At 43.4% G+C, this 26,521-nt stretch overlaps 1 protein-coding gene across 3 annotated transcripts in view; it reads left to right on the forward strand.

Moving 5' to 3' along the window:
* Nucleotides 1–26,521, forward strand: part of LOC113144407 (transcription factor COE3) — a 127,733-nt gene that overhangs the window by 82,807 nt on the left and 18,405 nt on the right. For all 3 annotated transcript variants that reach the window (XM_026330459.2, XM_026330461.2, XM_026330460.2), the window contains exon 11: nucleotides 14,681–14,769. In XM_026330459.2, coding sequence (XP_026186244.1) covers nucleotides 14,681–14,769 — 89 coding nt within the window. The remainder of the gene's footprint in view (nucleotides 1–14,680; nucleotides 14,770–26,521) is intronic.

Raw genomic sequence — 26,521 nt, forward strand, 5'->3', positions numbered from 1 at the left:
ACGGCAGGACGACGCAGAGCAGGGACGAGACAGACGCTCACAATGGACAGTCCGGCCTCCGGCTCCTTTTGCCATGCTAATCTGTGATCCCATTTACAGATATGACTGGCAAGAGCTGCGAGCTTTGCTTTTATATGGAGGTGTGTTGTGAATAGAGCCTGTTATCTGCATTACAGTGTGTTCTCCTCAGAAACAAGCCAAAGTTGAACCGTTTTATATACGATCAGATGGTACAAAAGTAAAAGTGAGCAAAGACTCATATAATTCTTAAATAAAATGATGAAGAACAGTGATCCGCCCTGAAAACACAAGTTTGTTTTACAAATTTGTGTTTTATTTTTTTGTCTGACCATCTGATTTTTAAACAGGTTAAGAACAAACACAGACAAAGTATAGTAGCAGAGATACAGAACTTAATTATGATAATTAGAACGAATCCCCAGTGTGCACATATAATATATAAAAACATATTGTACCTGCAGTTAAATGTGGAAGATGAACTACATTAAATTGCCGTGAGCATAAACTGTCATTTCTACACAGGAGAAAACAGTTTCAATGACACCAATGAGCCTGTTTTTATATACTCTTCACTTTAACTGGGTGTTCCTAATAAACTGGACAATAAATACATCTGGAGTGAGCAGCTAAAAGACGTACAGACATACAAACACACAGCAAAGTGTGCTGTAAAATGCATCACACAAACCTGCTCCTTTAAACCTCGTCAGCCCGTGAGCAGCCTCCACTAACCCTGACTGCAGTTTGATTGATAGGAAACAACAAAACCCGCGTGTCCCTGAAGGCATCGTGAGGCTGAATCCCGACAGGTGGCTGCATCTGAACATCCCGTGTTTTTTTTTTTTCCCCAGTCTGCTTCTTCCCGCTCGTCCTGCCAGAGCGGCAGCCATGTTGTGCACACACATCAGCGGTTCGTGTGAGGCGGCGGTGCGCGTTTCCAGAGCGCGCTCATTGTGCCAGCAGCGTGGTCTTGAATGTGAAATGAGCTTTCAGTCAGAAGGCAGGTGATCCACGGATGACTGGACTGCTGATGTCATTTCCTGGTCTTCTCGGAAAGCAAAAAACTGTCCAGCACCATGATGACAGTTTTATTTCAACGAGAATGAGCCCAGACTGTCTTTGCAGAGAAGATAAAGATTTAAGTTTACACAGAACAGCTGGCGTCACTCCAGTCCTGCTCACGTCAGATTTTATTCTCCAGTATCACAAATCACAACATGCAACGGATTCCAGGTTCTTAAGGAGGTTCCTGAGGGTATTAAAGAGTTTTTTCAGTTTGCAGAACATTTAGAACATTCTTGTTATATTTTTTTCTGGGAGTTGATTTTGGAAAACACTGAAAGTGTGAGAGGTCCTCCATGAAGTTTCAGAACTTCTCCTCACAATTGTACAGGTTCTTGAGCTGGTTCTAGTCAGTCCTGCAGATTTTGGATGAATCCTCATTTCCTGCAGTCCTCGATAACGTTCTTCATAAGAAGACTGGTGGAATCTTTGGTTCCACCGGCTGTTTATTCCAGGAAGTCCCTGAATGTGTTCCAGGGATTGTTAGGGAGGTTACTGGGGCTTGAAGTAGCAGTAGGAGGTTTTAATGATGTTCATTTGGGAAGATTCAGAAGTGCCCATGGGCCTTCAGGAGTTTCAGGAGTCCTTGAGGAGGGTGCTGGTGGCTCTTGAGCATAGTCCAGAAAATCTCAAGGAGATTCCACTGGTCCTTGAGGAGTTTCCAGACATTCAAAATGAGATTAAAGGGATCCTTTACCAGTTACAGGGGCCTTGGACACTTAGTGGAGCTCCAGGGGTTTCAGAGGTCATTAATGTGGCTGTAGGGGCCTTGAGCTTTTTCCAGATTCTTAAGGAGATTTCAGGGAGCCTTAATAAGTTTTGTGAGGTTGTTAAAGAGGTTGTTGTGTCCTTGAGGGGTCTACATTAGTCCTTGAACAGGTCCCAGAAGTTCTTAAAGAGTTTCCAGGGGTTTGTGAAAGGACTTTAAGGGTCCATGAGGAAGTTGCAGTGTCCTTGAGAAGATTCCGAAGGTCCGTCTCAAGGTTCCATGAGTCCTTAATGATTTTTCAGTGGTCCAGTGAGCCAGACCTGGAGTCACCTGAGGTTTGTAATTAGGTAAGAGGTGTCCTTGAGCAGACTGTAAGGGCCTTAAAGAGTTTCCAGGCTTACCTGTGCAAGTTATGCTGTGCTGAAACTTGAGCGTCTTTGTGCTGAGGTGTTTTCCTGCAGTTTCCTGCTTCTGCATCAGACCAAAGGTTAAATGTTTGACCTGAGCACAGAAGGTTTTACCAGACAGCTGCAGCCAATCAGAGAGCTGTATTTCTGTTAAATCCATAATGGAGAAGAGTTCGTGTCCCCCACCCTCCTCTGCAGCTGAAGGTGACGTGATGAGCAGTAAGAGTAGTGTTTTCCCAGACTTCCCGCTCTCTTCCTCTGCACAGCTTAGAGCAGCTTCAGGATTTGATCCGACGGCTTCGCTCGGAAAAATTGGCCAAAGGCAAGAAACTGTGAGCAGCATGTCAAGAAGCCTGAGAGGAGAGACGGGTGGAACACCCGACACAAACTGGGAACAAATCGCGTCTTTACAAATACACGTTTGTCCTCGTCATCTAAAACCATGTTTTCCTTTCTCCCTGGTGACGTCCATCATCCACAAGTTTCCTTTTTGGTTTCGTCTGAAACCAAAAAGGAAACTTGCCAAAAAACCAGTTACCATCAACTTTATGTTGGAGCAGGATGTGTGGTTGTTGCTAAGGTAACGCTCCAAAATCCCCAAAACAAAGTGTGATTTATAAACAGACAAACAAAAACAAAAAAAACAATCTGAGGAACAAAATAATTTAGAGGCCCAAGACATTAAATAAGAAGTTTTGTAGTTTTTGATTTTGTAATGTTTGTAGGTTTTGTAGTTTTTTGTACTGCAGTTTCTACAATTTTGTAGTTTCTCATAGTTTTTGGGGATTCATTTCTTCAGGCATTTGTAGTTTTATCTTTCTGTAGCTTATAGTACCTTTAAGATCTGTGGGTTTATATTTTATTGTAGTTTTTTTTTTCAATTTACTCTAGTTAATTCAGTTTTTGTAGTTTTGCAGTACTTTTTGTTGTATGTTTTCGCAGTATTTTCAGTCTGTCAGTGTCTAGTATCATGTTGCGTCAGGTTTCTTCCTTTCTCCAGGACCAGCTACTGGTGTTGCAGGCGTCGGCTGGTGCTGTGGGTCCACGCTGCCGGCCTCAGAGCTTGTAATGCACGGATCAATGTGGCCTGTGGGGGGGTGGTGGGATCGATGGGTGCTGAGTTATTGCGGCACTCGGCCACTGATTTTTAGAGAGCTGTGTTTTCCCAGGAAAGTCAATACCTCCAGGCTCCTCTCATTAATTTCAGCCCCCTCCTCCTGCAGCTGCACCTGGGGATCTACAGCCTCAGAGCGGGAGAACAGGGGAGAGAGAAACCAAAATGATGAAGTCAGATTCAGCCGACAGGGAAAAGAGGAGGAAGAGTCAGATTTAGGTGAAATAAAAGGAGAAAAGGGAGGAGGATGGATGGAAAAGAGGAAAAACTGGGAAGGAAGGAAGAAAGAAAAGGAAAGAAGAGGAGGAAGGAAAACGAGGAGGGGAAAGAAGGAGAATATTGATTCCTAATATCACGTTTGCACAGATTATTGATGTCGACTCAGTTTCTCCTCCAGAACGAAAATGAAGCTGCCCAGTCTGAGGAAACTTTAACTGGTGGAGAACCAGTAACAGACTGAGAGCAGTGCAGCTGCTCCTCTTGTGTTCATTAACATCCGGAAAATCTGCCCTGAAATGAAACTTCTAGGTTCAGTTGTCAACGCCGGTTCGTTCAGGATGGACCGATGCGGCGGAGGGTTTTGAGTTGTTTCCATTTGGGAGGGCGATGGGGAGGGTATCCTCCTGGAGGGTTGCCTCTGGCAGGCCCCAACATGCCTGACCCCCCCCCCAGACCTCCCCAGCACTGAGGCCTGCTGGGAATTGAGGTGTGGCTGCTGTGGCAGCAAAGATGAATGAGGTCATACCTGAGAGCATGATGTGAGAACTGCAGCAGCCCTGCTCAGGGTTAGACCCATTCAGCGGATCCTAAACTGTTCTGATTAGGGAAATCGGTAAATATCGATCAGTGACGTGATGCTGAGATGATTAGGTACGAAGTATTGTGACAGGTGTTCATTTTGTCGCCTGTTTTTTTTTTTTCGGTTTGTTTAGTCAAACTTTTACTGTCTAAACATATTGAGGTTAAAGCCATCTCCAGTGTTGTGTCCAGTTACCGTGGTTACAGCTGTGTCCAGTTACCTTGGTTACAGGCTCAGCCCCATCCAAGAACAGTGAGATTTCTTTAGCCAACATCAGGAGCAAGATTTCGACGGTCGACTGCCCGTGTTTGTCGTGGAAGTGACTTATTCCGTCTGACAGCAGCAAAGAGATATCGGACCGACAGAACGCTGATGCTATAGTTATGGAAAACATAACTATAGCCTGGAGAAGGTCACACCCTTTAGTTTGGGAAAGGCATGAAAACATAACGTTCCAGGTGTTTTCATTCCTTCAGCTCATTTGTGGACACAAAGTGAAGAATCCAACTCATGTCACCCTCAAAGCTGCACTGAAGCAGAACAGTAAATGTACTTTCCACCTCGGGTTTTAAATGACGCCTCTGAGGATTGTGGGTGTGAAACATGTTAATGGATGCACATGTAGTTACAGGACACACACAGTAACAGCAGCAGAGATAATAAGCTGGGAATCTGTTCTTAGAAATACTCAGACTGAGCTAACGCCAAAGGTGCAGGCACTTTTTTAACATCTATTTTCTTAATCTCCTGTTTCAGTGGCTGCAGTCGTCACAGAGGGTGAGGAAATGTTGTTTTTCTTTGACACACGTGATCGTTGTCGATCCAGACTTTCTCAGGGTCATATCAGCGTTTTACGAGATGTAGCTGTTATCCCTCCTCTCTTCTCCATGCTGTTTTTGTCCACATCCCTCTGGGACTGATTCTGAGATTAAGCTGCAACACAAAGAAATGTTTCTCCACTTAAAGGAAGCAGCCAGTGATTCTGTGTCTGTGTCAAGTCCAGATCCCATCCAAAGACTGACAGCAACAATGAATGTCCTGTCGTCAGGATCCAGAAGCTGGTTCAGCTTCTCGGTCTGTGCCGTAGAACCTCCACTGTTGTCCACAAACTATTAAAAACACAGCAGGGAGCCACACCGCTGACCTGGCTCACATGGTTCTTCCTCACCAACAATGGGAGGCCAGTCTTTTTCCAAAAACCAGCTCCAGACGCTGAGAATGGATGAAGAAAGAGTCTCTGATCTGTTTCTCCACCAGCTTCTCTCTGCTCACAGCAACGTCTGGAGCTGGTTTTTGGAAAAAGACAGGCCTCACATTTTAGTCATTCTGTGCCACGTTTAGGGACCAGCCTGAAAGTAAATACGAACATTGAGGCCACTGATGACTGGTTGAACAGCTTTAAAACTTCACGGGTTCACCAGTTGGTTTCTCAGGCTGATTGTCAGTACAGTATTAAGATGTAAGTTATGTTTTCAGTCATTTTTCATTGAGAGTGTTTGGTTCCTCCTCTCTTTGTTTCACCCTGACTCTGTAGGTGTAAACTGATCTGGAGCCAGTTACAGATAATTGCCTCCATGTGTTACTGTGACAGTAATTAAACAATTAAAATCCAGAAGTCAATTAGTGAATGGAGCTTCACATGGAGCGGGAAATAAACTCCACCTCTTCTTCTCTTGCAGAAACTTTACAGCAGTTCAGATTTGAGGTTTCGCCTCTCAGTTACATGTTCACAAGACCTTTAGCAGACCCTAATGGAACAGGCTGCTAATGCTTTCCATGTGTGTGTCGGGGGTGGAAGAACAAAACGTACAAAGTGCTTCATTGTATTTCCAGCAGTGCTGATAGGAGCGCTCAGAGGAAACTCATCGAGGCGGCGCAGCAGCTCCGAGAGGTTGCAGAGGTGTTTTAAAGTGTGCAGAGGTACGGTGCGCTACGCCAGTGACAGCAGAACGGCCAGAGCACCAAACACTCCAGTATTTTCCGAATGATCTCACTTAAAACAGGATTCAAGATCTAATGTGGAATTTTTTGGCAAATTACTCATCAGCCAGTTTAGATCTGGTTTCCATGGTTTGATCCAGGATCCAGTTTTCCTGTCAGACCATCACTCTGCCATCAGGTGTGAACAGGACTGTTGATCTGTGTTCAGCCAGCAAATCCAGATCAAACCTGAATTCACAGCCCTGGACTGTAAATCTGCTTAGTGGGTGTATATGTGGACATGGAAGTCTCAGGTTTGGAGTCTGGAACATGGGAACCAGGGAATTGAGCTAGAACTTGAATAAGATACTCCAGTTGTGTGCATCAGCTTCAGGCACAAACAGTAAAGTGAGTATGTCATACCAAGTTTGTCCAAAGTGCAGCAAAGAGAAAAAACCTAATCCAGATCAGTGTGACTTTAAATTAGACCCACTACTGTTGTTTTACTGCTAAGAAACAACAGGAATATTAGAAACTGTTTATAAAGGAGATTGTTCCCTTTCTGCATATCGGAGTCTCTGAAACTGTCTTAGCACCTGAGTCCCAACACCTTTGTAGTCAGGATTCTGTGATGAAGGCTCACATCTGCTCGATGCCCCAAATAAATCAGACACCTGAATAAAAGCAGCGTTTTAAGATGTAAAGTTTTCACCTGTTTACACAAACACTGATGACACGAGCAGCAGCTTCGCTTCACAGCACGTAGACCTGTTCACAGCACCGAGAGCCGAGACAGGACGGAAATACCAGCAACATACACACACACACACACACACACACACACACACACGCCTCTCTGCGATCAATGCTCATGGAAATTTCATGAACTTTAAACTGTGATTGACAGCAAGATGAGAGCCTGACAGCCCTGAGGCCTGGCCCCGAAACACGTGAAGAAATGACAAGATTTATAACAAAAATATCAGCAACAGATGTTTCTATTTCCTGTGTGTCAAAGTAAAAGTGCAGCTGGTGTTTCAGAATAAAAGTTGAAGTACGACCTGGTGTTCCAGTTAGCTTCCCATTGGCTGGTGAGCGCTAACAGAGCTGTTTTTCTTACTAGAACTCAAAATATGTGTAACACTGACATGTCATTTATAGTTTAATGAAAATACAGGAGTTTTTGTTCCCTTTGAATCTGATTTACAATCAGTACAAGCCACGTTTATTAGATTTACATGACACCTGCACAAGACGTGATGCCAGTTTTAAAAAGGGGCATTTTTCTTGGGTGGTCAGAACAATGTGGATTTCACCCACCAGCTGCTCTTTTCCTCCCATGGGTGTAGATGTGATTTCAGAGTCCACTTGTTAAACTCCTGCTGAATAGTTTTTTGCGCCTGACCGTTGTTGACCCCCTGCACCACCCAGCTGACATCTTAAACACGTTTAACACGGCGTCTGATCGGCGTCCTGGCGCGGAGCGGTTATCACACGGCGGTAGTGAAACAACACGAGCTGCTTCCTCTGCCCGGCTTTGATCCCAGCTCTCGTCTTTTAATAGACAGCAGAAGTGTGCTCTCCGCCGGGGGAGTCCACCCTCAGCAGAGACGCACCACATTTCATATATCAAAGCGCACAGCGGCGTCGCTCCACTTAGGGAACCGGGACCTGTGGAACTCATGTCGGGTAATTAGCCGTTTCTGCTGGGGCATTTTCAGCCGCCACTCCAGAAAATAATAACTTCTCAGGTGGGGGGGCCTATTTCTTAGAGGCACTCTCCTTCTCAGCCCAGTGGTTGGGCTCTAATCACGAGGAGGTAATTATCCACTGATTAACATGCAGGATCTGGGCGGATGTTCGCTCTAATCACAGAGGCTGTTGCGTCAGCGGCGGCTCTCGGAGGAGGAAGCAGAAGGGGAGTGGGCGTTCTCCTGTCACAGGCAGCAACGTGCTCATCTGGGCTAGAGAGCGAGGAGGCGTCACTCCAGAGAGGAGGGCAGACGAGGTTACCTGCAGCTCTGAGAATACCTGGCTGGTATCAGGGGATGTTTCTGATCACTCAGTCCTTTAAATCACTAGATTTGTTCCTTCACATCCCTGAATTGAGCTTTGCCTGTTTCCACACGGAGCGCAGTGACTGATGAAGTCATTCAGCATTCAGTCCACTTCAATCATTACAGTCCACTCTTATGAAGTATGCAGTGCAGTACTAGCTGTTTTTAACCCCAACAACCTGCAGAGGGGCTTTTCTCAGTCTCCTCTCCGGCTGCAGACAAACTAATCACTTTCTCAGTGAATTGATGAATTGGTTTGTCTGTCAAATGTCAGAAAATAGTGAAAGGTGTAATTTCCCACAGTCTTTGGTGATTTTCCAGTTGAAAACGCAGAATATTCAGTCCACAGGAGACAAAGTAGCTGCAGATTCATTTTTGTTCGTTTTGGTTGTAGCTCCAGACAAGTTGAAAGGAAAAGTCTCCACCTGATGAGCAGTTTTGTCCTGATCGTTTGAGATTAGATTTGTCTTCAGCAGGAACTGAGCTGAGAGCAACCAGCATGATGCTGCAGTGTAAAGCAAAAAGAGACACCCAATGTTCTGTTTGACTCAGGTGAACCTTTGGTTTGTCTTGGGTCACCAGGCTGGACCCTGGGGTACCTGTTGTAAGTCTGGTTTAAATGTAGGACTGGATATTTGTGAAGCTTCATCTTCAGCTGACAGGCACAAAACAACAGATTTACACGAGAGAAGCGTCTCTTGTTGTTGCCTCCTCTGACTGAGTGGTGAGTCGAAAGTCGCAGGAATAAAGCAGCAGATCAATAAGCCGCTGAAAAGATGCACCCAGGGTGTTATGGCTGCTTGTCAACAGCCTCGGCCGCCGCTGACGCCAGTTGGCCACTTGACAAGCAGCAAAACAAATCAGCCTGTCCACTTAAGGCTCAGCATGCTGTGCATCTGTAAACCCCCCCCTCCTCCTGAAGGAAGTGGTGGCGATCTGCGGGCAGCGAGGCCAAACGCCGCACTGACCTGCATCAATCATAGAGCCGGGGGAGATGGGAAATTGCGGCATACGATGCTACGGGATGGAGAAGCATCTTGAAATGTGTCGGGGGGCAGTCTCCGCTCGGGAGTCTATTTGAAATGATAAGTGTAATACAGGAGGAAGCCACGCAGAGCTGCTGCAGATAGAGTGAATCTGCCTCAGACGGGGCATGACTGCGCCTTCGACAAGGCCATCACCGCACAAACAAAAAAGGTAAAGGTGAGCAGGGATCCCTCAAAGTGCATATTTCATCTCCGGCTGGTAAATATGTACAAACCAGCCACGTAGAAAAACAGATTTGCACTCAGAGAGCGACAGGCCGACAGCGGTGAGAAGCAGCAAATGAAACATAGCGAGAGATAAATAAAAGGTAAACATTGGTAAGGAGGGGGATGTAAACAGAGGCTTAGAGGATGTATACATGCTCCTGTGAAGCATGGAGGCCTGTGGAACTGTGGGAGCTGATGTGAGCGGGGTAATGAGCCTGCAGAGATGTTCAGTAATCCAGCATCCCCCTCCAGGGCTGCGATCCTCTGATCTGTTATCAGTGGATTATCACAGACTGAACAGAGAGGGACAGGTGGGACTCACCTGTGCTGTAGTTTGACACAGTGACTGGATTTGTGTTTTAAATCCACTCAAAGAGGAAAGAGACGGGGAACAAACTCACATTCTGTGCTAATATTTCATGATTTGATTTTACAGACATGAGGATGTGAAGGAGCAGCTGGAGGTTTCTGAGGATCAGACTCACGGGGTCTGAATTTGATGTTGAGCTGCAGACCAGTTTCATCTGGACATCTTTACTCTGTTCCAAGTAAAAGTCCTGCATTCCAAGTGTTACTGCAGTAAAAGTCCAAAAGTACCAGCATCCAAATGTACTTGAAGTATTCAAAGTAAAAGTAGTCATTGTGCAGAATGGCCCATTTCACATCAATGGATCTGATATTATTGGATTCTATTTATAGATGATTATTGTGTTGATCACTTTAATGTTGGAGCTGGTAAAGGTGGAGCTGATGTTAACTACCTTATATACTTCTAATTTGAAGTACTTTATATACCGCTGGGTAGCTGACGTTAACTACCTTATATACTTCTAATTTGAAGTACTTTATATACCGCTGGGTAGCTGACGTTAACTACCTTATATACTTCTAAATTGAAGTATTTTATATACTGCTGGGTAGCTGATGTTAACTACCTTATATACTTCTAATTTGAAGTACTTTATATACTGCTGGGTCGCTGATGTTAACTACCTTATATACTTCTAATTTGAAGTACTTTATATACCTCTGGGTAGCTGATGTTAACTACCTTATATACTTCTAATTTGAAGTACTTTATATACTGCTGGGTCGCTGATGTTAACTACCTTATATACTTCTAATTTGAAGTACTTTATATACTACTGGGTAGCTGACCTTAACTACCTTATATACTTCTAATTTGAAGTACTTTATATACTACTGGGTAGCTGATGTTAACTACCTTATATACTTCTAATTTGAAGTACTTTATATACCGCTGGGTTTCTTGGGAATTTCCCACCAGGGATCAATAGATTTTGATGATTAGATTATATTTTGTTTGATTCATCTTATTCTGAAAAGGAACTCATTTTACCGTACGACTGCCTTGTTTCTCCCACTGAGGTTTGCAGCTCTAGGTGCAGGACTCTGAAGGTTTCAGGTTGCTGGTTTCTGGCTCGTGTCACTCTGATGCTCTGGTGATGTTATTGTGACCCCGGTTTGACCTCTGACACCTTTGAGGTGTTTGTGTTGTTGGGGAGGTCTGACTGTGTGAACAGACGTGGTCTGTGTTAAAATACTGAGCCTGCTTTATTTTGAAAGACTGTGTAGATTAGAATACGAGACAAAATATGAGAGTCTGTACTTTATTAAAACAAAGTGGTAGTACTACTACCACCACTACAGCTAGCATCTGTAATATTTCTATTCCTTGCGGCCATAGATACCAGTCGATGTTCTCGATATTTTTATCTTTCCAAGATTTTTGGTGTTTGTGGAGGTTCACGGTCGGAATTTAGGAACGTACAGATTCAGTAGTTTGGCTCCAATAATTTTGACTTCATTACTGATATTAGGTGATAAAAGAAAGAAGCCACATTTAGCATTTAGCCCTTCATGTTGGGGAAACAGTACATCTGACAAATTTGTTTCATAGTCAAACAATACTGTACTTTGAATACTTATATATACTGACTTTGATGTTGCAGTACATATTTAGTACTGTGATCCTCTTTTTACTGTCTTCTATTATTTTATATTGCCCTTTGCTTTTAACTTTGTTTCATTTTATTGTATGTAAGAATATCTTTATGTATGTGACACTGGCTTTTATGTGACTGTTAAAGCTCCTTTAAAAATCAGCGACTCTGAGTCCTCTGATATCGTGAATCCTGCAGGACCTTTTCCATCATGAATCTGCAGAAGTTTCCGTGAAGTGTTTAAATCTCTGCAGCCGAGTCTCCTCGGCAGCTCTCGTGCTGCAAATCTGCCGTCAAGGAATTAGTTTAACATGTAACCCCGCTCCTCTTTCTTCCTCTCCTCAGTCACTTAGTCGCCTAATAACAGCGCGCGCCGATCAGCAGGACGCCGACCAACCGTTTGATCACTTTCACAGCAAGGGGGAGAGAGAAAAAACAGAGCGATAAATACTTGATTAAATATAGAAAGAATCCCCCTCCTCTTTCTCTTCCTCCTCTCACCACTGAATTATCTTCCTCTCCTCCTTTTCTGATTTATAAAAAGCACCAGACAGCAGCAGAAAACGCCAGCCCGGCCTCCTCGCACAGAGAGAGAGAGAAAAATCAATACAAATTACGATGGAGAAAGTGGCACTGATGCCTGGAATTGCAGCATATGTTTACACTAAATCAGGCAATCTGTCTTCATATGGGCGGTGTAATGCTGGGGGGTGGGGGGTCAGGGTTCGCTCTGCCAGCCGCTGCTCTCCAATTACTAGGCTCTTTGCAGGGAGGCAAGCCGGTATCGATTGGCTGGGAGGAGCGCAGGGCCCTGCAGCAGCCAATGGGGTGCTGAGGTCAAAGTGCGGCGAGATTTTAATAAGGGGAAGTAATGGGCTTCATTTTGGCAGGTTGGGGGGGGGGGCTGAGTCTGAGCCTCTGTCTTTGTTTCTTTGTCCATCTGTGGCCTGTACTTCCTGCAGCTGAGGAGCAGGTCACAAACGGATAGACGCACTTTCATTCAGTGGCTTCTGGTTCGAATCTAGCGGGAACAAATCACTTCCCAAAAATACTCTGGGGTATGTGTCACATGATGCACGAGACCTCTGAAATATTTTTGCGTTTAATAAATTGGTACAACCAACCTGCATGAAGGAGGTAATGTCTAAAAAAAAAAAAAAAAACTAAATCAAAACTGCCAATCTAATTCCTTTCACAGTTCCTGACACTCACAGCTGAGCCCAGTACGACCAGTGTCCCTGTTCTTCCACCTGAAGGAAGTGCAAACCAGTGGGATGAGAACTTGGAGGTGGAAAAGGCTCCAAATGGTCTCAGTCACAAAAACTCAAATTCTGAGATATGTTGAGTAGAAATAAAATTGATCTGTCCCTGGGAAATCAAGGATCAGGCTGAAGGACAATATAAAGGAAATGAGGAACAGTTGCTATGAGAGACCATCAAGTGAAGCAGCTTATTAGAGACAGTCACCACTTCCATTTCAGACCCTCAGCACTGTTCTTGTATTATAAACGTGACAATGAAGGGCCTGTGACGCCGTGGTTTGCAAGACCTGCTATGGACCAACCCTGTCGACAAAGGCCATCAGCAGCAGGACCACGGGGTCACAGAGACTTTCCTGCGGTGATGCAGATGAAGAGTTAAACAGCACAGGTCTCCCTCCCTTCCTCTCTCAGCATAAATGGTTTTTTATTCAATCACAGCAGTTCCCCGGTGCCTTTCACTTGTTTTATAAGTTGGGATGTATGTATGCGTTGAGAGGCAATCCAGTTTGGGATTTGCTGCTCATTGCTGCTCGTGTCGTCCCGATGCATTATCTCCATTCACCCTCTGCTGCTCTGCATCCCCCCAAAAAGTCTCTTTGGGATCCAACAATGAATCCCTCTTTCATTCGTGGCGGGCGGAGGTAATGGATTCAGGCCACTCAGGCTGCTCTCTGCTTCCTGTCAGGGAGGCGGGGAGGCAAGAAATCCAACATGGCAGCCTGTGCGGCGAGGGCCACGTCCCTCAACACTCTGTCACCCTTCAGATATCATCCCCACCCCAGTCACAGCCTGAAAGCCCTTTTTCTCCTCCGCCTTCCGCCGCTTGAAACGGGCCCCGACAAATTTGATTTAGCAGCTTGCGGTCGCCCATTCCCGGGGAAAGAAAACAAATATTGTTATAATGGTAATAACATCTATTTGGAGCGCTGGCGACAAACGGCGGAGAGGCCCTTTGAAGGAGACCCCTCTGCGCTGCCTTATTCTTATTCATGAAAGCCGCGGTTATGCATATTAGCGCAAACTAGCTATTCTACTCACCAGCATTTGGTGTGTCAATCATCCTTACAGAATACAAGAGCCAACGGTGACAAAAGCGGAGTGGGCAAGATCGGCTGACAAATTGTCCCCAAAGTCAAATTTGACAGCCTTTTATGATTAATGGGCTTGATTATGGAGAAGTATCTCCTCCAACTCATTTCCGGGTGTTTCTGCAGCTCGGAGAGAAGGACGAGGAGGAGGAGGAGGAGGAGGAAGGCAGATTGTTGGCGGAGGTGAATGAGTGGAGGAGGAAAAAAGGGTTTGGGGGAGGAGAGGCTGGATTGAATTAGTAGTGAAAAGGCAGAGAGAGGAGGACAGGTGGAGTGTGAGGTCTCACACTTAATAAACAGAGGAGATAAGAGGGTGAGTGATGACCCCATGCTGCTGTCACTCTGTTTGTGTTTGCCCTTAATAAGAACCAACAGACTGAAACAGCAGATCAGAGAGAGGTCGCACCAGGGCCGAGGCCTGTCACGTGCTGGGAACTGCCATCGGAACATCCAGATGATATTCAGTTGGTTCACTGACAGAAAACAAATATCTGTGGCAGACATGTTTCACATGCTGGTTTAAAGGACCGCACAGGGGTCATCAGTAAATTCTTTAAAGTTTCTGATTCACCTTTTTCTGTAAGAAGTGAGAAAAGCAGCAGGAAGTTGTCCCACAACAGTAGGAACCTGTTTCCCACCCACTTTCTGCAGGAATGCACATCTGTGCCTGTTGACAAAGCCAAACATAACATATCAAGACAAAGGTAAAAGATGCCAAAACAGGACAGCACTGAGGACTAGACTAGGTCCAAGAAATGGAAAAACCAAGTGCTTTCAGATTCTCTTGCAGAAATGAGTGTAGAACAGAAGCAGATCGCACAGAATCAAGACTAAAGAATATAAATGGACTCAGCAGAGTACACATGTACAGTCTACCAGTCAGCTTTTGTCCATGAAGCACATCATAGTGCCCTAGATGTCGATGTGACCTGTGTGTGTTTCTGTGTTGTTCAGTGTGTTGCTGTGTATCGTTCTAACCTCCACACTCTCTCTCTCTCTCTCTCTCTCTCTGTTCGTCCTGCAGCTTTGAACGAGCCGACCATCGACTATGGCTTCCAGAGGCTACAGAAGGTCATCCCTCGCCACCCTGGAGACCCTGAGAGGTTACCTAAGGTCAGTGGAGATGAGGTTGCTGTTGGGTGCTCAGGTCAGAGGTCAGATTCAAGGCTGAAGAGTTTGTTTTGACTGGCAGATATGACCCAGAATGCACCTGTCAGTCAGAGCTACTTGAGCTTTTAATCAGGTTTTGCAGCCACATTAAAAGCTGATTTAAAGCTGGAGTGACTGTTTGTCCCTCTGTGGATGCTGTAGACCACCTGCATCGCAGGAGTTTGAAGGTTTCTGGTGTTATTTAATGCAGCACAGGACCAAACTTGAATTGCTTGATTGGATTTGCTCTTGGCAGTGCACGGCCCTGTTCGCTGCCAGCGGGGCAGATTGCTCCTGATCCTTCAAACAGGAAACAGCTGTTTGTGGGAGCAAATCCTGCCGCTGCCGCTCTTGCTGTGTTTGGGTTCCCCTCGACTGGCGAGGAGGGAAGTTTGGCTTGGATGGTGTCGGTGCAGGTGACGAGATGGATGGTGTGTCAGAGTTTGACTTTAATCCCAGTTTACATGATAACGTATCTCTAAAATGTTTGTTTGTCCAAAACTGTTTGAGAAAAACTCAATGATCAGTTCATTTAATCTAAAGTATTTAAAGTCATTTATACCAAAGTCATTTCATTAATAACTGAATTTAATGGAACTAAATGGCAGTAAATGGACTGAATTCTGATTGGTTAACGATTAGTAACTAAACAGTTTAACTTGTGATGTTCCTTAGGGGTTTGTCAGTCTAAGTTAATATTAACCTGAAGTGAGCTAAAGGTCGTGGAAGTGAAGAACTGAGCTGGGAGGTTCATGTGAGGAGGAGGAAGCACCGATATCAGCTGAAGTATCAGCTGAAAGCAGTTGAAGTGGATGTTGGGTAATAGTCTGTAATAGGTGAAAGGAGCTGAAGAAACTTGACAAAAGTGAAAGTGCTGAAAGGACTTGAAGCTCATTTTTATGCCACATTTTATACACACAGATGTTTGTGCTTTACATGGACTAAACCTTTTCAAACCAAATGAAACAAGAAGAGAAAAATGGTTCCTGAAGCTTTTTTTTTTTTTTTTTTTTCCAGTTACAGCAGAAATGTTTTAACCTCAAACACGTCACTTTAGCATTTAGGAGTTTTCTGACATTTTTTAGACCAAGCACTGTAGGAGTTTACTGAGAACAGCCAGAAGATTGTTAGATATGAAAATGGCCTTTTACATTAACTTGGTAATAGGAGTTTACATATTTCAAGTCTGTGCAGGTGCATTTTTCCTCCATTTGTAAGGAAATAAAGGAAACCATCTGCATGCAAAGAAGCAAAATCCCATTAAAAATCTATTAAACACAAAGCAGCTTTGGAAGCTAGTCAGCACAGAAGAAAAGTGTGTGTGATTTATAGTGAAAGAACTCAGGAATGCTCCTTCAAGATGTGTGTGGGAAAACATCAGCAGTGAAATCTGCCTGTAAAAAAAGAAAAAAAGAAGCAGGATTTTCTCAGTTTCTCAGAAACACATTTGTATGCACACCCAGCGTGCCGCCATGCCGCCGTCAGGTGCTCCGGTTAGTATGAAGAGATTATGTTGGCGGCTGCCGGCTGCGGGGCTAACTGAGGCAGATTCTTTGAGGCAGCGGGTGGCGGCAGGCGGCGAGCGTCAGATGGACTCTGACACTCGAAAGCAGCTGCCAAATTGAAACCATTTATCAAAATCTGACATCGGAGATCCAGTCACCAAAAAAGCAGTTTATTTGTAAATTGATACTAATAGTGAGCATGCGTTGTCTGGCCTCTTTGATGGCCTGATTTACAGCCAGAGTGGAACGACAAACACCCCCCTCCCGTCTGTCTCTTAAATATTTATTTATTCAAAAGAAAACTCAATAAGACCACAGTTTTTTCCTCTGGACAAGAGAGAAATAACAGCGGGAGGAAAAGTGATGCACCAGCAAGCGGGATCATGTGACCGAGCAGCGACGGGTTAACTCGGCCTGTCACTTCTCTTTTGTTTTCACCTGCAGCCGGCGCTCTGCAGAGGCCCCGAGCAGCGATGGAGAGAGATGTTCAGGAGAGAGGGTTGTGTTTGTGGACAGGCGGAGCGACTCAGAGCAGATGGATTCGTTGTAGGCGTCAGGAGGAGGATTATGGGCGTAGACTGGGAATATGGAAATAAGGAGAAAACCAGGCAAGCTGATTTCATGTGAGAGATGGGACACTGGTGTGGAATTACCTCAGAGGCAGGCCCAGGACATGGTTAGCCTAGCTTAGCACAAAGACTGTTAGGGAGGAACAGGACAGTGAGCTTAGCATGACACATGTTGTCTGTTGGCTATTGAGCAGTTGTCGAAAGAGAAGTGTAAAAATAAAATACTGTCGTTCGGTTGGTTTATGATGTTTAGTACTGATCGTATTAATTAGCTGATTATTTAATGAGTTAAATATTAAAAGGAATGAAAAATGTTAAGCACCTTCCAAAACCTGGAAATATTCGGTTCACTATCACAGAAAACAATTTCTTACAATCTAACAAACTATTTTTGGTCCTTTTTGATACGAAATTGATCAAAATGTCTCAACACAACTTTTTTTTTTTTTTTTAAATCCCCCCAAAATGATCAGAAATAGGCAGCAGGTCGTGTCCAAACAGCTGTAATAGTTTCAGGACTGACACCACGCAGAGTCTCCTTTGACGTCTCTGTACGTCAACAACCAAACGTGAATCGGAGCGTCTATCTGCTCAGAGCACACTGCTCCGACTCTGAGGTGTCTGTTTGCAGCTGAGCCAGACTGCAAATGGAATTAGAGGGTTGAACCTGATCCAGGAGAAAGCCCAAAGGTCAGCAGTGACCAGTTGGACTCGCAGCCTGTCGAAATGCCTGTTTACTGCCTTTCTGTCCGAGCTGCGGGGGCTGACAGACGCAGAGCCTCAGATATCTGGACCTTTTATTAGCTGTTGATCTGTGCCCTGTTTAAATGACTTAACAACATTAGACTCAACACTTATAACATTAGGTTTAATAACAGGACTGTGTGTTTCAGTATCAGTTATAAATGCTGGTAAAACTACTACTCAGACTTCCTGATAAACATCCTGTCTGCAGGTGGAAATGTTCCACTGATAAAGTCGTTTCTGTTTTGAACCATCACTAAAGCTTCATCGGTCGCCTGTTAACGAAAGGTTCAGTCGGCGGTTGCAGATGTTCATAGATGTGTTTCTTCTTCTTCATTTTGGTCTAGATGTTCTATGAGCTAGGTGTCCTGTCCTTTCTCACAACCTGGCAACCCAAAAGTTGTTTTTATTAAGGGCTTGTTGTATTAATTGCTAATAAATTTGTTCATGGAGAGAAACTTTTAGAGGAAGCAGTGTCGAACAGAAACGAGCTGCAGACAAAACCTTCCTGCTCTTTTCTTCGCCCAAATTTCTCCTGTGGTTTGTGAACCCTGAGCTGGACATTAGGCCTGTTTGGTGTGTTGCACCTTTAGCTCTGATCACTGACCCCTATCCGGGCTGGCGGGGCGTCCGTGTGTTCAGGGATTATTAATTCCAACCCACTTCATGAATGAGGAGATTTCCTGCTCTTATCCAGAATAATGAGCAATGTTCAATTCATGAGCTGAATTTCAATCCGGCGACTTAGAATGGAATTAACCCCACACTCTGTCCCGCATCATTAGAATACCTCCACGCCTGGTAATCGCTAATCTGGAGCTCCGGCGTGATGCTGCCATCCTCCTCCTGCTCCCGCGCAGGTCCATCCATATTTTATCGAGATCAGCGCGGCGGCGGCTGTTTCTGTAGCTCTGCTCGGGGTGATTTATCATTGTTAAGGCCGCTGTCTCATGGCTTCTCCTCCAGGGTCATGCTGATCCCTGCTCACCCCGCACCTCCTCAACCACGGAGCCAGACCCCGTAATTAAGCCCCTAGAAACCAATGGAAGAAAACAGAAAAAAGAGAGAGGGGCAGAAAAAGGAGGAATATGTCAAGAGATGGACAGAAGAAGGGCAAAGGCAGGAAGGCCATGAGGGTGCAAACTGAGAGAGGCTTTTTTCTGGTTTTTGGAGTGTGTGGATGTTATGTGGATATTTCAAAGAACCTGATTTAAACTCTGTTTAAACACTGAGAAACATCTTTTAAATTGAGAACATTTCCCAGTTTTCCTGCACCGGGTGCTTTTGCTTGTGGTGCAGGAGTCTGGTGACCCAGGGCAAAAATAGCATTTTATTGATGTTGAATCAGCAACATGGTAAAGTGCAGAAAGTGACTTCACTGGTTTCCATTTCACTTATTTCTGCCATGTCTACAGTGGGAGACTAAACCCGAAGTCACGTTCACTGCATCAAAACCCCTGAGACAGGAAAGCATCGGCGTTCGCTCCGGTTTCCTCACCAAAGATGAGATGCGTGATCTGTCGCCTAGAAAGAAAACACACTTCCACAACTGTGCAGACCGCTGACCCAAGCACTGGGAGGACCAGTCTCTGGCTGTGGTTCAGAGCACTTTCCTGAAAACCCCCTGTAGCTCCCTCAAACGTGTGAACGTTTCATAGCTCCAGTGACTCTTCAGATCGATTCAGTCCAGTTTTTTGTGACCCTGGGATATTCGTCGGGTTGTTTAACTTTTCCTCCTCCTGTGACCTTTGTCTCGAATGTTTTCATGGCCTCTCATCTCTCTAAATTGGATTCTAATTATCGTCACTTTAATGCTGCGGCAGGTAAAGGTGGAGTTCATGATTTTAGACCTGCGATAAATCACAATTTATTTGTTGATTATATTTTGTTTTAATAATCTGAACCTACACACTAACTACAGCGGTCAGATAGACGATTCAAAATATTGTAAAATGAAAATACTCAAAAATATAACTAGTCTCGAACAGTAAGTACACCATTAGAGTAAAAGTACTTAGTTACTTTCCGCCTGTACATCATTGACTTGTATATTTTATATTAATAGTCTGAGTCAGAGTAGCTACAGCTGTTAAACAAATGTAGTAAAAAAGCAGCAGAAAATATAAAAACTCAAGTCAAATACCTCAGAAAGTACACAAATACTCAGTACTGCGCCAAATGTGAATAAATCTGCCACTGAAAATAGACCCATGACATGCTTTATATATTTCCTGCTGTTTGATGGAGCAGCTGCAGTTTGTAATGTTGATGATTCATGAATAAAATTTCATTCTAATGTTGCGGCTCATCTAAAAATCTCTAAAGTGATTAGTAAATAAAACTTCTGATGGAGGACGTGACAGATTTATTTGGCTTTTACAGACGCTGAATTATTGTTAAACTAGTCAAGAGGGTGAATAAAGAAGTAGTGAGAACTGGATTTCAATTAATTTTCCATGGAACAGGAATGTGTTTTAATTTGTACATTCTTCTTCTCTCCATATTTTAATCTTTATCTGAACGCGACACAACTTGAACTTTGCAGAGACATGAATCAGTCTAATTATCAGATTAGATCAACACGAACAGTCTGGTTTGGACTCCAACTGTATCTGCACCTATTTTTAGAGATGTGGCTCAAAACTGAAGGACCAGATCTGCACATTCAGATGAAAAATGACAGGTCCAGTTTTGTCTTCCTGCATTAGCCCTGAAACAAACTGGCCCCAGTTTATATCAGGTCTTTGGTCATTTTCATCCATCTGGATTGTTTTTATCATAACACCAAGTAACTCTGTAGAAACACTTAACTTAACTTGAGCACATCTGGTCCACAAAGAAGCAACAAAACTATTTATGATGTTTGTGCCTCAGATCCGAGAACAGGGACTGTTTTATTCTGGATTTGTTTTATCGGGTCGTGCTGGTTGAGGCTTCAGTTCTAACAGTAAATCCAGCGGACCGACCCTTTAAACACGGCAGGTGATCCAATCAGCTGTGTCCATCAGTGGCCTGTTTCACATGTCCAGTTATCCACTCTGACCCCCCTCCTCCTCTCACCTCCATCCTCCCCTCCCATATTCTCACAGCCCCCCCACCCCAGAGGTGTGGGTCAGTGATAAGAGATGATGATGATGATAACCGGGAGCCAGTGCATTACCGCATCGATCGGGGCAGGCCTCTCAGCGCCGTTAAAGCGCCCAGCGCTCTGATTGCCGGCACTCGCTCTGACAGGAATCCAATGGCGCTGTCTCTCTAGTGTGTGTTAATGTGTGTGTTGTGTATTAATATGTGTGTGTTGCATGTTAATATGTGTGTGTGTGTGTGGTGCAGGGTGTGGCCGAGCAGCTGATGTGTGTTTGTGTGCGTGTTGATGTGCAGCGCAGCAGCCGATGAGCCAACACTGAAACAGGATGTGACGCGTGAAAACAGACGTCGGTGTGTCCGGCCCAGTCGATATCGCAGACCTGGGGTGACTCAGAATCTCAGCACCTTCTGTTTCCAAATCGTCTGTTCAGGTTCAGACGTTAGTTCCTCCGAATGGTCTGATACAACCAACAATAATCTGGTTTCTCAAGACAGTTCAGTCCCCTAAAAAACGGCCTTTGGGGTTTAAAAAGTGGACAAGATTTATTTAGTTTTTTTGTTTGTTTGTTTGTTTTTTTAAGTTCTGCTGGTCCATGTGGTTCCTGCTGCTCCTCTGGGTCCAGGTCACATGATAGTATTTGGAGTTACAGTCCATATTATGATTTCTGGTTTTCCATCAAACTTTGGTTCACATGACTTGAAACAGGCACGAAATTTGATTCAGTTTCAATAAAACTTTAGGTTCCAGATCAGATTCTAGTTCAGGTTCCAGCTCAGGCTCCTTCCTCCAGACTGAGTGGATCTCAGGTGAATCTCTCACCTGAGATCAAGTGTGAGTATGCAGGAGTAGCAGTGATGATCACACGGTTTGTCCGAGTGATTCCTCACATCAGATCAGAGCTGATCAGTTATTGATCAGTTATTGTTATTGATTTTTTCCAATTCAGCTCAGACCAGCTGCTGCTTCGCATGTGGATTTAAGGGTTTTATGAGAGAAACAGGGCAGTTGTAGGACTTAGTGTCTGAGATGGGCCATAAACAAATGAACACACACACACACACACACAGTGAGCAGCAGCTCTCCAGCAGTGAGGCCTCGGAGGCGTCATTAACTTGAGGAGGCTGTTGTGTCTGTCAGGACCTAATGAAAATAGGAGGAGGACGCACACACACACACGATATACGCACGACACACACTGCATACACACGTATACATCATTTACACAACAACCTCACACACAAAAAGAGCGGTGCGGGTGAGCTGTATTTTTCAGGTGTTTGTGTAAGTAGTGTGTGGGTGTGGGTGTGGGTGTGGGTGTGGGTGTGGGTGTGTGTGTGTGTGTGAGACGAGCAGCTGTTGCCTCGTGGCGTCTCGCTGCTGCAGCCGAGCGAAGGAGACATTAACTAACTTCTGTTTTCTAATGGAGATTAATGAAGCCAGAGCAAGAACACACACACACAGTATTCGCACAATACACACACAATACTCACAGTAAACACACATACTACATAGTACACACAGCACACACACAGCACACTGTGAGGGCTGGTTTTAGGTTTTATTTTGATAGAAAAGGGAAATAGGTAGAAGAACAAAGAAAGAAAAGCAAAGGAAGGAACAGAGTGAAGGAAAGGAAGGAAGAAAAAGAAATAGGAGGTAAATAGAGGAAAGAGGTGACAAAGGAGTGAAGGAAGGAAGGAAATACGAACTGAAAATAAAGGAAGGAAAGGAAGAAAGTAAAGGACAGGAACTAGAGGGAAAAAGACATGAGTAAGGAAGGAAGAAGGAGAAGGGCTTAAAGGATAGAAAGGAAACACACTGATCACCTTCTGCATCAGAGCTGACACTTCCTGTCGCCCAACAAGAGGCTGATAAATGTGGGACTGGCCCCTTGTCAGCAAACGACAACAAACATGGTCGTTGAATTTAACTTAATTACTCGTTTCAAACCCTCATGGACCTTCACAAATCAGTCTTTACATGACGACTGTCTGTCCCACAGGCTGTGAACGCAGCATCGGCTCAAAGAGCAGCACTGTTGCGTTCATGTGCTGCTGAGAAGCTCTGAAATCAGAGACACAAGAGTGCAGCTGTGCAGTGTTGCGTTCAGTGTCTAGATTTAATGTCATGTTGTGACATTAAAGTGCAGTTTAAGCAGTGGTGCATTCAGTGACATTCACTCTGTGCAGTCTTTAGTTCAGTTCTGGCCTGGGTTTAAAAAAAGTGTTAAAAAACTCAATAAACTCATTAAAACTGGAAGCTTCTGCAACTAAACTGAGTTGGTGCAGTGAAAATATTCTGGTTTGATTGAAATGTAGTTTTGTAATGTTTGTAACGTGGCACTGAGGCGCTGACGTCGTTTCGCTTCTCTTCTCTGTTCTCTTCTTCTCCGTGAGCAGAAAAAACTCTGGATGTTGTTCTGTTTCCATCTCAGCGTGTTGGATCGTCTCCTGCGAGGTCATCGGCTGTCGTGGGAAATGAGAGCTCTGTGTGTGTTTCTGTGTCGAAGGCCGGTTTGTTGCCAGCACTGAGGAAACGCTCCGATTGGCTGGGAGGAAAACATTGTGGTCTATGGCGACTGTTTCTCCTCTGAGTCACAGGAGACGTTTGTTTGGACGCTGCAGCTCCACAGAAATTTAAAGTAAAAGCCAATAGAACAGCAGAAATCCCCTGTAATCTGTCCATCGGAGCAGCTCCGACTGTCCTCGGCAAAATCAAAAGGCGGAGGGCTGAGCGGCGACGTGCAGCAGGTGATTCAGTCTGACAGCTGACAGGAAGCAGCTGAAGCTCTAATGTTCAGCTCAAAGACTGATGATAAAACAGCAGCTCATCAATAATCAGAGCTATCTTTGATTAGTCAAGAATCAATTCATCAGTTTATTCTGAAGCTACTACTTTGTGCTTCTCTATTAGGTGGAGTCTTTCTTTCTTTCTACTTTTCTTCTTTTCTACTTGACCAAAGTCGGACCAAGATTTCAGTTTTCGCTTTCAATTCCATAATCATTGAACTTTGTCACCAACCTGTGCTGGAAACTAACGCTAATACTAATGTAGTTAATGTCAGCTACCCAGCGGTGTATAAAGTACTTCAAATTAGAAGTATATAAGGTAGTTAACGTCAGCTACCCAGCAGTATATAAAGTACTTCAAATTAGAAGTATATAAGGTAGTTAACGTCAGCTACCCAGCGGTATATAAAGTACTTCATATTAGAAGTATATAAGGTAGTTAACGTCAGCTACCCAGCGGTATATAAAGTACTTCAAATTAGAAGTATATAAGGTAGTTAACGTCAGCTACCCAGCGGTGTATAAAGTACTTCAAATTAGAAGTATATAAGGTAGTTAACGTCAGCTACCCAGCAGTATATAAAGTACTTCATATTAGAAGTATATAAGGTAGTTAACGTCAGCTACCCAGCGGTATATAAAGTACTTCAAATTAGAAGTATATAAGGTAGTTAACATCAGCTACCCAGCGGTGTATAAAGTACTTCAAATTAGAAGTATATAAGGTAGTTAACGTCAGCTACCCAGCAGTATATAAAGTACTTCAAATTAGAAGTATATAAGGTAGTTAACATCAGCTACCCAGCGGTATATAAAGTACTTCAAATTAGAAGTATATAAGGTAGTTAACGTCAGCTACCCAGCGGTATATAAAGTACTTCAAATTAAAAGTATATAAGGTAGTTAACGTCAGCTACCCAGCGGTATATAAAGTACTTCAAATTAAAAGTATATAAGGTAGTTAACGTCAGCTACCCAGCGGTATATAAAGTACTTCATATTAGAAGTATATAAGGTAGTTAACGTCAGCTACCCAGCGGTATATAAAGTACTTTATATTAGAAGTATATAAGGTAGTTAACGTCAGCTACCCAGCGGTATATAAAGTACTTCATATTAGAAGTATATAAGGTAGTTAACGTCAGCTACCCAGCGGTATATAAAGTACTTCATATTAGAAGTATATAAGGTAGTTAACGTCAGCTACCCAGCGGTATATAAAGTACTTCATATTAGAAGTATATAAGGTAGTTAACGTCAGCTACCCAGCGGTATATAAAGTACTTCATATTAGAAGTATATAAGGTAGTTAACGTCAGCTACCCAGCGGTATATAAAGTACTTCAAATTAGAAGTATATAAGGTAGTTAACGTCAGCTACCCAGCGGTATATAAAGTACTTCAAATTAAAAGTATATAAGGTAGTTAACGTCAGCTACCCAGCGGTATATAAAGTACTTCATATTAGAAGTATATAAGGTAGTTAACGTCAACTACCCAGCAGTGTATAAAGTACTTCAAATTAGAAGTATATAAGGTAGTTAACGTCAGCTACCCAGCGGTGTATAAAGTACTTCAAATTAGAAGTATATAAGGTAGTTAACGTCAGCTACCCAGCAGTATATAAAGTACTTCAAATTAGAAGTATATAAGGTAGTTAACATCAGCTACCCAGCGGTATATAAAGTACTTCAAATTAGAAGTATATAAGGTAGTTAACGTCAGCTACCCAGCGGTATATAAAGTACTTCAAATTAAAAGTATATAAGGTAGTTAACGTCAGCTACCCAGCGGTATATAAAGTACTTCATATTAGAAGTATATAAGGTAGTTAACGTCAGCTACCCAGCGGTATATAAAGTACTTCAAATTAGAAGTATATAAGGTAGTTAACATCAGCTACCCAGCGGTGTATAAAGTACTTCAAATTAGAAGTATATAAGGTAGTTAACGTCAGCTACCCAGCAGTATATAAAGTACTTCAAATTAGAAGTATATAAGGTAGTTAACGTCAGCTACCCAGCGGTATATAAAGTACTTCATATTAGAAGTATATAAGGTAGTTAACGTCAGCTACCCAGCGGTATATAAAGTACTTCAAATTAGAAGTATATAAGGTAGTTAACGTCAGCTACCCAGCGGTGTATAAAGTACTTCAAATTAGAAGTATATAAGGTAGTTAACGTCAGCTACCCAGCAGTATATAAAGTACTTCAAATTAGAAGTATATAAGGTAGTTAACATCAGCTACCCAGCGGTATATAAAGTACTTCAAATTAGAAGTATATAAGGTAGTTAACGTCAGCTACCCAGCGGTATATAAAGTACTTCAAATTAAAAGTATATAAGGTAGTTAACGTCAGCTACCCAGCGGTATATAAAGTACTTCATATTAGAAGTATATAAGGTAGTTAACGTCAACTACCCAGCAGTGTATAAAGTACTTCAAATTAGAAGTATATAAGGTAGTTAACGTCAGCTACCCAGCGGTGTATAAAGTACTTCAAATTAGAAGTATATAAGGTAGTTAACGTCAGCTACCCAGCAGTATATAAAGTACTTCAAATTAGAAGTATATAAGGTAGTTAACATCAGCTACCCAGCGGTATATAAAGTACTTCAAATTAGAAGTATATAAGGTAGTTAACGTCAGCTACCCAGCGGTATATAAAGTACTTCAAATTAAAAGTATATAAGGTAGTTAACGTCAGCTACCCAGCGGTATATAAAGTACTTCATATTAGAAGTATATAAGGTAGTTAACGTCAGCTACCCAGCGGTATATAAAGTACTTCAAATTAGAAGTATATAAGGTAGTTAACATCAGCTACCCAGCGGTGTATAAAGTACTTCAAATTAGAAGTATATAAGGTAGTTAACGTCAGCTACCCAGCAGTATATAAAGTACTTCAAATTAGAAGTATATAAGGTAGTTAACATCAGCTACCCAGCGGTATATAAAGTACTTCAAATTAAAAGTATATAAGGTAGTTAACGTCAGCTACCCAGCGGTATATAAAG

The sequence above is a fragment of the Mastacembelus armatus genome, chromosome 10 (assembly GCF_900324485.2).
Source record: "Mastacembelus armatus chromosome 10, fMasArm1.2, whole genome shotgun sequence".
Lineage (NCBI taxonomy): Eukaryota > Metazoa > Chordata > Actinopteri > Synbranchiformes > Mastacembelidae > Mastacembelus > Mastacembelus armatus.